This window comes from Pholcus phalangioides, unplaced genomic scaffold, assembly GCF_987345545.1.
Source record: "Pholcus phalangioides strain wild (caught in Gottingen) unplaced genomic scaffold, Ppha-v1.0 ptg000017l_1, whole genome shotgun sequence".
In the NCBI taxonomy this organism is placed as follows: Eukaryota; Metazoa; Arthropoda; class Arachnida; order Araneae; family Pholcidae; genus Pholcus; species Pholcus phalangioides.
The window spans coordinates 5,927,640-5,940,491 of NW_028301610.1; the positions used below are offsets into that span (position 1 = coordinate 5,927,640).

General features: G+C 33.9%; 1 protein-coding gene across 2 annotated transcripts in view; it reads right to left on the reverse strand.

The window, feature by feature from the left end:
• Positions 1–248: 248 nt before the first annotated feature.
• Positions 249–12,852, reverse strand: part of LOC149072155 (mitochondrial glutamate carrier 1-like) — a 75,746-nt gene continuing 63,142 nt past the window's right edge. The window contains exons 8-11 of one of the 2 annotated variants that reach the window (XM_089246080.1): positions 7,571–7,646; positions 5,319–5,459; positions 3,866–3,886; positions 249–526 (exon numbers count right to left, since the gene is read on the reverse strand). In XM_089246080.1, the coding sequence (XP_089102206.1) occupies positions 3,868–3,886; positions 5,319–5,459; positions 7,571–7,646 (236 nt within the window). In that variant the 3' untranslated portion in view covers positions 249–526; positions 3,866–3,867. The remainder of the gene's footprint in view (positions 527–3,865; positions 3,887–5,318; positions 5,460–7,570; positions 7,647–12,852) is intronic. The other variant, XM_089246081.1, reaches the window with a different exon arrangement.

Consider the following 12,852-nt stretch of genomic DNA (forward strand, 5'->3'; position numbering starts at 1 on the left):
AATAAATTTTCACTGTTGGATACTAGGAACTCTGCATCTTTTATACGCAAGCCTGGTTATATAATAACCACTTGTTTTTAAATAGCTTTTTGGATCAATTTCGGCTCAGTTTGCTTTGGATTTTTGTAATTCCTGTTAAACCTGTGGTCTGATGCTTTCATAATGATGTATTTAGAAATATATTAAAGCCTTATGCATAGCATTTAATCACTTGAAAAGCAATATAATTCAAGCTTTATTTTTTTTTTGTATAGATGCTCAGTGTGATTTTTTTCCTTTTGCAACAGATAACAAAGCATATTTAAAAATTTACGAGCAGCCAATGAAAGAAAATATAACTTTATCTTGAAAGACATGACAGAAACACAGCTGTCAACTGATAAATCATAAAAAAATGTTAAACTCTGAACATGAATATAGAATTCACAACTTTAAAAAAAATACCACAATTATTTTCGAAGAACTGCTTCAGGAATGTTCATCAGCTGCTAGACGAATGAAGATGTATTTTGTAGTTCAGAATTTCCTACAATGAAAAATAACTGAATCACAAATATATCATGAAAAAAAAAAATATATATATACACACACACACACACACACACACCGGTACAGTGAAACCTGTCTAAAACAAACACTATATGAGACAGAAACCTGTCTTAAACAAAACAGAAAAATAGGTAGTGGGTAATTAATGCTTTTTCAATTATGAGAAAGCTCTTATTTATTTATACAATATTTCTGGCCCTGAGACCTACACAAGAGGATGTGATTGAAAGTGACAAAGATATTGTTTGATATCACAAAAAATTAGTGATAGTGGGGGAGTCAACAATAGAGCTGGGGAGTTTGTTTCATTCACCAATGGTATGAGGAAAGAAGCTGTATTTAAAGCTGTCAGTAGAGGCAAAAATAGGTTTTATTTAAACGGAATGGTCAGGTCTTCTGGAGATGTAGGATGGTTTGGCTAGGATACCAGAAGTATCAAAGTTGAGATGACCGTGAAAAATCTTATATAACAGGGTTGATCGAGTAATGAGACAAAGAGTGGAGGGGGAGGAGATTAAGTTAGTTTTTAAGTTCAGACACGGAAACAAAAGATGGCGAGCAGTCATGGACAAATCGGGTGGATTTATTTTGGATTGATTCGGGTTTGTCTACATTACTGGAGGTGTAGAAGTCCCAGATTTCAGTGGCATCGGAAAAAACAAGACAGCTATAAGTTTAGTAGCAGAGTAGTCTGATATCCCAAGTGAAATGTTTAAGGTTGCGGTGAAGGAAGAAAAGTTTGTTAAGACATTTGTAGTAAATGTAATCAACATGTTTGTTCCAATGTAGGTCGTCTGAGATTATGACACCAAAGTATTCAATTTAAGAAACTTGGGATAACGTTAAATTATTGATGTAGTAAGAGTATTCAAGAGGAAGTAATTTACAAGTAACACCCATGTGAACTGTTTTTGAAATATTGATAGGCATCTGCTATAATGAACACCAGTCAGTAATGGAAGCCAGGTTATGTTGGAGAAGTTCTTGATCACTCTTGGTGAATGATACGGTAAATTATGCAGTCATCTGCAAAGAATCTAGTGGTGAAGTTGAGGGATTCTGGGAAGTCTGATGTAAATTAAGAATAATAACGGGGAGAGGACCAATCCTTGAGAGGTACCAGACATTACGGAGGTTGATGGGAAGTTATGATTTTTAAAATGGACAAACTGTTTATGATATTTAAAGAAAGCCTCCATCCATTAAGTAATTGTATGTTGAAGAAAAGATCAGAGAATTTAAAGAGAAGTTTACCATGGGGAACTTTATCATAAGCTTTAGAAATCTATGAAAATAATATAAGTTTGTAGGTTTTCATCGATGGCTCCTGAGAGGTTGTGGATGAAGAGGGTCAGTTGAGAGGTAGTAGAGAGGGATTGTCTAAAGCTGTGTTGATTGGGGGAAAAAAGTTGATGGAGCCTGGGTACAGATTTCTTTTGCTACAATATGTTCAAAGATATTACAACAGAAGGAGGTGACTACTATTGGCCTAAAATTAAGGGGGATTGGAAAGTGAACCTGATTTATGAATTGAAATAATTTTATTGATTTTTCAGTTGTTGGGGGGGGGGGAATAGACGTATTTAAAGATAATCTGAGACTTGATCAGCACAAAATTTAAGAATGGAATTTGTGATGTCATCAGATCCAACAGAATAAGACCAACTCTTTAAGATGGAGACTGTCTAACACAGAAATAGAAGGTATATTTAATAAATTTTCAGCTACTTCATACTTGTTGGTATATACTATTTAGGGTGATATTCTCAAAATTTAAGTTTCACAAAAGCACAGAAATTACACACTGCACATATTTTTTTGATGCACCTTTATAAAATGAAAACTTGTCTAGAACGGAAAATAATTTGTCTCTTGACACTCAGTTTTATACAGGTTTCACTATATGTGTCCATTATCCTCTCAAAAGGTGATTTATTTCTATATACAGGGTGCATAGGTAACTGGGCATGACATTTTACTGGTGAACCGTTGATCCTAGAGACATACTCAAAATTAGAAAAACTATCCAAATAACGTGCAATACTCAAATATGTTGTTCATGTTGCAAGGGGGTGTTTAGTTATTAAAATAAAAAAAATCAACTCTTTATATGGAGTTAGAAAGCTGTTTTTTGTCTTTCCTGATGCCAACAAAAAAAAAATTCCCTGTTTCTAAGTGCAATATTTGCTGAGATATACAGATTCAAAAAACTGAGGTAAGTTGGGGAAAAAACTGCATTAAATGCAGGTAAAACGGTTTACTAGCATTTATAATGCTGTTTTTTTCTTCTTTTTTCGAATTTGAATATCTTCAGGGCAACAACTTTCCAATTGAGTTTTTGAGCACAGGGTGTCTATAAAAGTTAATTTTATTTTAATAACTACGCAAAACATGAATGATATATCTGAGCACTACACCCCATTTGGATACTTTTTCTAATTGGAAGTATGCCTATCGGATCAATGGTTCGCAAGTAAAATGTCATGTCTCCTGTTACCAATGCACCCTGTATACAGGATGTTCTGTGCATGCTAGCAAGGCCTTTATCTCATCAACTGTCTGTCATAGAAGTACGATTCAAATTTAAAAAATGCTCAACAGGCACGTACCAGTTTTGAGAGTGAAAATACAGTGCGTAACAAAATAAAAATCATCTAAATTTTTATATGGTCCTCCTGTGCTCTAACTTCCAGTTAGAAAGCTGATGCCCTGTCTCTCCTGATGCCAACAAAAAAATTCAGTGTTTCTAAGTGCAATATTCACAGAGATATTCGAATTAGAAAAATGGCTGAAATTTGGGAAAGAACAGCATTAAATGCCAAAAAACCGTTTTACCAGCAGAGAGATTTTAACTAAGAATATAAATTTACCTCATTACTTATATTTTTTACCATTTCGCTATATTTTGAAAACCAAAACCACTGAAGAATGTAGAATTTGACACTACTTTTTGTCAGCTCAATAGACAACATTTTAAATGGATTTCTTTGAAATACCATTGCAGAAAAGTTGATTTAATAGTTTGAATGACTTGATAGAAACCAAAATTTTTTCAAAAAGGCTAATTGAAACTCATCTTCAATATAACAAAATTATGTCAGAAAAAACAAAAATCTTGATATTTACACAAGTTTATTGACAATACACATCAGACTTTTTCTTAGCTAGCACACGATACTGAAAACAACAAAATCAAAAGGAAAACATGCACTTGTATCAAGTAATTTCTAATAACACAAACTGTTATTATTTTAATATTGAAACTAAGAAAAAAAAAAGGAGGAATGCGAGATTTAAAAAAGGGAACCCTGCTTACCATTAGTTTTCATTCTCTTCTCTACATGCATTTTAAAATGAAAACAAAAGAAGCAGAATTAGTAAAACTGATATCAATCAAATGCACAATATTATTTTAAAAAAGTTATATGGAATTTTTTCATAACTTTCAAGCATTATTAAAAATCATATGGTTTGGTGAACATATTTCAAAGGATATATGCAGATTCTTGATTTATACCAGGGATAACAGCCCTCGGTAATGTAAAATAACCATTACCGGGGTAATGTCACAAACCAATGCAAAAGGGCCAATAACAAAGAGAAAAATGCCTTAGCAATGTACAAATATATCAAAATGTGAAAATCCCACAAGGTTGAAAGGGAAAGCATTTTGTTGTTTTCCTAATCATATCTATCAGAACAACCATTTTGGATTGTCAGTTGTTTTGAAGAAAGATGTATTTTTTAATCACCACAAAAAAAAGCATGAATGTTTCTACATTAAGATAGATTCAAAGAGAAAATTCAAAGAGCGATGAACATAGAAAAATTTAACATGAATATGTTATTATTTTTGCAAAGAAGTATGCAACGTATTGAAGATTGAAAGTATTATTCTTTATTTATGTAGTGCAATATCAACTGAGTTCTTATATGGTTCATCTCAGCTAAACCATTCATTTTTAATAAAGAGAAGGCAAGTCATTTTTTTCAATAAGAAATATTTTCAAGATAAAAATCTTTATCTGGGAAGAGAGAGAGAAAGAAATAACAAGACAGCTCAGAGTTCACCATCATCACATACTTGTCTAGTCCCAAAGATTAAATATCTGGGATAGCTTAAGATATTGTGATTTTCACTTCTGTTTATGAGTTTTAAACTCACTACATAATATGATGTTCATAACAAACCCGAAATCTTCATGTTTTGATTCAATTTATTACTTCAATGTATTTTTTTTTCCATTCACCATATTGCATAACAAAAAATTGACAATGGCAATGTCTGATGGTATGAACATTCTACTAAGAAAAAATTATCAGAAACTCATCCAAAAATATTTTTTTGTATTTTTGTGTGAAACAAAGAAAAAATTGCAATTTATTTCATACGTGGTTAAGCAATCATCAGGCAAATAAAAGGGGGAAAAGCAGGCAAATAAGTTTTGGGGGGGGGGGGGTAAACTGTTAATGAAGTAAAAATATTAGAATCACACAACATAAAAGATATTCCTAATCCCATAAAAAATATTTTTTCTCAGCTCTTTGCTGCTTTCATAAATGAACATTGTTTTCTATAAAATTATGGCATTAATCAAGGTACAAAAATTTCAATATTTTAGTTCTAATCATTACCATTTTAACTAAGGAAATTATAAAAAAATTCAATAATTATTGCAACTAATATTATTATTCAGCATATTTCCCACCATTCTTATAGTACTCAAATCTTAGTACGCCTGGTATTTAATTTGAGTTCCTATGCTTACCCTCGTCTAATACCCAGCAACCATTCTGCTACTCCCAAGAAATAAACAGTCTGTGCTATACCAAACAGAGGTGCTATGACAATCATTCGACATCCTGCACCTTTGAAGAAAGCTTTCAAACCTTCATTTCGAAAAATACGCCTGCAAATTAAAAGTCATTTTGATAAAAATTTTGAATGGACAATGTACAAAAATGAATAAAGTCAGCATCAAAATGATCAAAAAAATCAGTTTATGACACCTAAATGATGAAAATATTATTTTTGAGTGATTTGACAGACAGTTAGTTGAAAAGCTTAAGAAATTTATGTGAGGAAAATATTTAGAAGGGATCAAATGTGTCATTTTTATAACTAAAAATCTATCCGGATTAGAAATAAAACTGTTAAACATATTTTAAAACACTTATTTTACGTAAACAGTAGGACCTATTTCTAGCAACTATAAATTTAACGAGAGTTTTGGTTTTTGAAGAAATTGAATCATTTGTAACTATTAATGCATGTGTTTTACTCCCATGGGCATACCCAGCGAGGGGTAGAGGAAAGAAATTAAAGTGTAGTAATTAACACACAGCACAGGCCATGTATAAATTTAGTATCAGTGAGTTGCCCCCATCTAGTTCAGATCCTGGGTACGCCCTGGTTTACTTCTCTCACAATGAGGAATTGATACATTTGATGAGTGGTGAATATCAATCAAATGACCCAACAAAAGGCCTATCACATCTTAACTCTTGTTTTCAATCAAGCTCAAATACACTGTGGAGCTAATACTGAGCTCTGCCATAGGAACATTTGTCTCTATAGAGAGATTATTATTCTTTTTAATTGAATCAAACACTTTTTTTTTTATTTGAATGATCCATGGCATGACTCCTTATTGTTTCATCAGAATGCTTTTGAAGATAAGTTTGAAAAACAATTTTAATTTCAATGTAAATTAATCACAAAATATACATATACATCACATAGATTATACAAATAAGTCCAGTTTACAAGTATAAACACACAATACACAAATACAATTATTCCAGATTCTAAGATTAAAGCCTTCTTAACTCAGTGCCGTCTTAACACATGGGCCGGCCTGGGGCCTCAAGAGAAGAGGGGCCTCACAAAAATGAGATATCGTTGAAATTTTGGAGGAGTATGCATGTAAATTTGCCTGGTAGGGCCTCAGAAAAATCACCTGGGGAACAATGGTGTTCTTGAGATGACCTTGTCTTAGCCCCCCCCCCATGTTGGTTATGATAATCAATCATAATTCTGTGCTCAGATGGCAAAATGTCATAAGTCACTCTTCCCAAAAAAATTGAGTTGTTCGCATTCTGGAGTAACATTCATAAAAATTTTGGAAGATGGAAAAATTTCATCTTTTTTTTTCAGTTTATGAGGAAACAATGGAGGCAAATTGTATTAAGTCAAAAAGCTAAAGTATCACATTTTGGCAAAATATTTTTTATGAATTTGACATTCTGAAATTTTGAAAAAGTGACGCAACATTTTGTCATCTGAGCAGAGAATTAACCATAAAAATTCCAAGAGATAATTCCTAATATGAACATGTGAACTCAAGTTTTGTTCTATTTATTACATATAGTGAAACCTGCTTATAAGAAATTCCAAGGAACCAAAAATTTGGTGCTGATAAGAGAACATTCTTTGGTGTGAGACCCAAAATATTTTTCATTATATCTGCAAGTTTGCTACAGCAGAACTTGAATGTATTACTGTATTATTTTGTAATTATTATGTAGTTAACATTTTAAAGAAAATCTTAAATAATCGCAAATTACATTTTAAACAGTTAAGTATGCCTAATATCATTGTTACTAACACTTGCTATAAGCTCTTAAATTCTGAAATTTTATTTTTTTAAATTTGAAAACGAATTAAGCATTTTTGTTGTTCTGAACTTCTCAATATAAAGTCTGGTTTTATTGCATATAAAATAAGACATTTTTTCAATCTATAAAAGGTTTCAAGTTAAATTTCAACAAAATCCACACATTTTGAATTAAAAAAAAAAATCATTGTACAGTCGACGTTCAATTTTACACACCTCCAAAAAGAGCTGCATATTTTTATGAATTAATTTTCTGATTATTCCAAACAAAGCACTAATTTTTTAAACGTCTTTCCCATTTATGAACTTTCAACTTCATGAACAAATTTTTCAAGTCCGTACGGATTCATAAAAGTGAATGTAGACTGTACTTATGTAATCGAAGCTTTATATTAAATTCTTACACAATAGCATCTGGTATTCCTTTATATGCAATTTCTCCACTAGCCCTTTTCAGCAGTTGCAGCCTAGTTTTCACAACTACGTACAAAGAATAATTTCAGCTTTTGTTTCTAATACAGCAGTAAAGATCAATATTTAAAAATTAAATTAATATTTTAGCAAAATACACACAGTACCACATTAAAAAAAAAAAACTATTCTGTACAAATACAAATACAAATACAAATACAACGCCACAACAGGCAAAATGCCCAACGAGGTGGCTGATAAAAAGATGCCCATAAAAATATGGTTGTCATATGTTTCAAAAATACAGCAACCCAATTAAAAATGCAATTAACACAAATTACAAACAATATATACACATGATAAAATATTATACGATGCCCATAAAGATTACTTATGGTTGTCTTATTCTAAGAATGGATAGCTTCTCGATTTACCCCAACATGTTTATCGTATTTCTTTTTAAACGTGTCAATTGTGTTACAATTTACTACCTCCGGGGGTAAGCTATTCCATTTATTAACAACCCTATTGGAGAAAAATTCCCTGCGACACCATAACCTTGCATTGTCCCTCACCAATCGATACTGGTGTCCCCTTGTAAAAGCAGTCGATTGGCGGTGTACTAAAAGTTCATGGTCCATCCTATCCATCCCATTGAAAATTTTGAACACTTCGATCATATCTCCTCGACACCTGCGTTCATCCAATGTAAACATATTCAAAAAATGAAGTCTCTCTTCATAACTCAAGCCCTGTGTGCCAATAAGGACACGCGTAGCTCTTCTCTGCACCCCTTCAATCAAGTCTATGTCCCTCTGTAGGTATGGTCTCCAAAACCTTACCGCATACTCCAGTCCAGGACGAACTAAGCCTCGAAAAAGCGGAAGAATGACTTTAGGAGAACGCGAAGAGACCTTTTTGAAAATGAGACCAAGCATTCTATTCGATTTTTTGACAACCGCTGAACAATGTTCAGAAAACTTAAGTCGCTCGTCAATGAGAATTCCCAAATCGGTGACTCTAGTTGCATCCGGGATAGTGACACCATTCAACTCGTAAGAGAACCGTTGGTTGTTCGAACCAAAATGAGCGACCATGCACTTATCTACGCTAAACGTCATGCTCCATTCATTTGCCCATGCTGCAATCTTGTTTAAGTTGGTCTGGAGCAACTCCCTATCGCTTTCATTCCCGATTACCCCCATTAGCTTCACATCATCTGCGAATTTGCTAGTAATTCCATCGATACCCTGATCGAGTTTATCGATAAAAAGTGAAAAAAGTATGGGGCCAAGGACACTTCCCTGAGGAACTCCACTTGTGACGTCTGTCCAACCAGAGAATTCCCCGTTCACCATAACTCGTTGCGACCTATCTCTTAACCACGATTCTATCCAATTCAGCAAGTTGCCCCCTATTCCAATCTCGTGTAAACGCTTCAAGAGTTTGCCATGTTGGACCCGATCGAATGCCTTCTGGAAATCAAGGTAAACAACGTCGACATTTTTGCTCTTACCCAAAGCCTTAGTCACGTAATCATAGAAGCAAAGGAGGTTAGTTACACATGACTTCCCCTTCCTGAACCCATGCTGATTATCCGACAATACATTATTCTCGTCTATCCACTTCACAAACTGCCTTTTGATGATAATTTCCAAAATTTTCGAGAGGGAGCTCGTCAAACTCACTGGACGATAATTAGACACCACTTCTCTACTACCCTTCTTAAATATCGGAACAACGTTAGCCAGTTTCCAATCTCTCGGGACGATACCCTCAGCAACACTACTCCTGTATATCTGTGCGACTGGCCCCAACAATTCATTAGCACCTTCCCTGAGAACCCTGGGATAGATATCATCTGGTCCTGGTGCTTTGCTTGCACATACATTTCTTAGAAGATTTAGGACCTCCACGTCTTCCACTTGAATATCGTTGAGCGTTTTATTACCCCATGCAACACCCGTATATCGAATATCATTATCTCCATTAAAAACCGACGCGAAAAAGTCATTGAAAGCACTACACATGCCTACATTGCTCTCTACTTTTGAGCCTCCTATCGAGAGGGGGCCAACTGTCCCCTTACATCCATTATTGACGTATCGAAAAAATGATTTTGGGTCAGAGCCAATGTTATCTGCCAACCTAGATTCAACTTGCTTTTTACTATCCCTTATCGCTTTCTTCAACAGTCTCCTTTTATCAGTAAACAATGATAGGTCACCTCGTCCACTTTTATACTCTCTGAATGCTCTTTTCTTTTCAAGATAAAGGTTCCGCACGCTATCCGTGAACCATAGAGGGTGTGATGTACAAACACGCTTTTTTCGAACAAAGGGTATGACGTCGTGCAAAACAGAGGACAGCTTCGTACTAAATTCTTCCCATTGACTTACCACCCCTACTGATTCCAACCGGTCTTTGAAAACTTCCGCTAACCTTCTTCGCAAAACATCAAAGTTAGTTCTCCGAAAACAAGGAACCAATCTTTTGTTATCAACCTTACCCGAGGAAAAGTTACAGTGAAATCTGACGATACGATGATCACTGGAAGAAAACTCTTCCCCCACCGAAACATGTTCAACTAGATCCTCAGAACTAGTAAGAACTAAATCCAAAATAGCAGTACCCCTAGTGGCTTCTGATACATGCTGATACAAAAAATTTTCGAGCACCAACTTAAGAAAGTCTCTTTCATACTGATTTCCAGATGAAAGGTTCTCCCAATCAATACCCGGGTAATTGAAATCCCCTAGTATGAGAACCCTCTTTCGCTTACACATGTAGGAAATTTCATCGTGCATTTTGGCGATGTAGTTTATCATATTATAAAAATGTAACAAAAAAAGAAAGACCAATGGTTTGGTGAAGATTTTAAAGTCATATAACAGTGACAGCAAAATTAATTTCATTCAGTCCATTTTTGAAAAAGAAAATGCAACAAATAAGTGAAATATATAATAATTCCATGGGCAGATTTAACTCTTCATAATGTTGAAGAAAATAATGTGAAATAAAAAACTAACTTTTAAGCAGAAAAGAGCAAGGAAGTCAAAGTAAATGTCACAGATAAAAACTTTCAAGAACACTAAAGGTTTTAAACATAAAGAAAAAGTATCTATGACTTTCAGGAATAAATGTATTGATAGATAAAATAGTTTTTTTTTTTCAAACATATTATAAAGATTTGTCAGATTTATACAGTTGGACCCACTTATAACCAGGAGCTTTTTCAGCAAAAATGCTAATTAAATCTGGTCACTTACTAAATTCATTTTCAAGTAAAAGAAATGAAATTTCGGAAATCAGGTGCTTATAGTGCGAGTATATACAGTGGAACTTTGGTTAACAAGCTAAATTTATTCCACAATCGTGCTCATTATGCGAATCAAACTTCCTCATGAAAAATAATGTAAAATTGTATAATTCGTTCCACAATTATTCATTCACACAGGGCCGTCATTTCAACTTTTTCCGGGGGGGGGGGGGAAGCACATGTACTCTATGTGTGTGTATACATATATATACCATATTTAGTGTATTTTCAAAAGCCGGGCCCCCCCACCCCTAAATGACGGGCCTGCATTCACATAAAAATGACTAATAAAAACATCATTCATTCATTCAATGCAACATAATAATATAATAAATAATACAATAACATATTTAAAAAATGATACCATAAATAAATATACAATACGATAATGTATAGGGTGACCATACGTCCCGTATTTCCCGGGACAGTCCCGGTATTTTCTGTTTTTTTGGCCGTCCCGACTTTTTAGCAAAAGTGTCCCGGTTTTTCCTGTATTTTACACGAAGCCTACTTGAATTTTTATTCTTTATTGAAGTCAAAGATTGACATTATTTTTCAACTCATGAATTATTTTACGATAATTACAGCTATATATGAGAATATTAATCTCCCACATTTGTCTTGAACGTTTGTGTTTCGTGGAATATATTTTAATCTACTGCAATTTGCAGCGATGCATCATTTCCTCGCCATTGTGATTTTTCCGTAATTTCAACAATATTTGGCAACTTTGTTTGGTTTTGGCGTTGTTTTTGGCGATAATTGGCGATGTCCCGTATTTTCCCGTATTTGGAATCCCAATGTGCCGTATTTCTAACGAGAAAATATGGTCAGCCTAATAATGTGTTTACAAATTAGATTATTCTAAACGACCAGACAGAGGAGGACTACCGTTTAGGACGACTTACACACTACACTCACCATCTGTATGACTTAAAAATGGAATCCGATCTATGACACTTGCTTTTGCCTCTGTTTTTTTTGTTTTGTTTTTTTGGAAATGGGAGATCGCACTATTCTTTATTGTTCGTACTGCTACAGCTTTATTCGGGGTGCTTCTCTTTTACAAAGCTTTGCACAGATTCCCATGTTCTACACACCTCTTAATCTCATTTGAAGTGAGGGACTTTTCATTTCTCTATTTGTGTTTCTCAGACGAGATCATAATAATCTCTTGCGTTAATCATAATAAACAAGATCTTAATAAGCTGTACATGCAAAAGCTCTTGCACGCAATGTAGATCCATCAGTTCGTCTGTAGATATGATCATGTTCCTCCAATTGTTCTTGAATGTTGAGCATATGCACCTCCAGTCTCATGGTCTTCTCCAAGGACACAATCGCCTAAGAAATGGTGGCCCATGTTCATGAGCTAGCCCCTCAAAGTCATGGTCAATAAAACAATCAGGCCAAATTTTTTCTCCAAGCAGAATTTAAAAAATTTCAAGCGCACATACACATGGTTACAATCTAGTTTCATATTGTAAACAGTCTCATTCGTAGGGCTGTTCATTTTTTGAGTTAGGCATACTGACCGAAGACTGTAGGTAAGTACATTACCTACAATTTCACAGCACTTGTGTGGACGAAAGCGAAAAACCATCAGCTCAATTATGATAACGTGAAAATAAATAAACAAAGCCCAAAATTTTTGCTCGTAACACAAATTATCACTCGTTAATCAAATCAAAATTTGCTCATTAATTGAACTGCTAGTTAACTGAAGTTCCACTGTATATGAAATTATATCAATATCTGATGTATAAAATATTTATTTTAAACTTTTTTATTCTAGTAACTTCATGATTCCTATTTAACTTTAACAATAAAAACTTTGCTTTTGGACATTTTTTTCCAAAAAATAAAGAACATGTCACAACATAGGGGGAAAAAATTCCACTGATGATCCCCACAATACATGGAATCTATTGGACATTGGAAAGAGCTGAATAAACC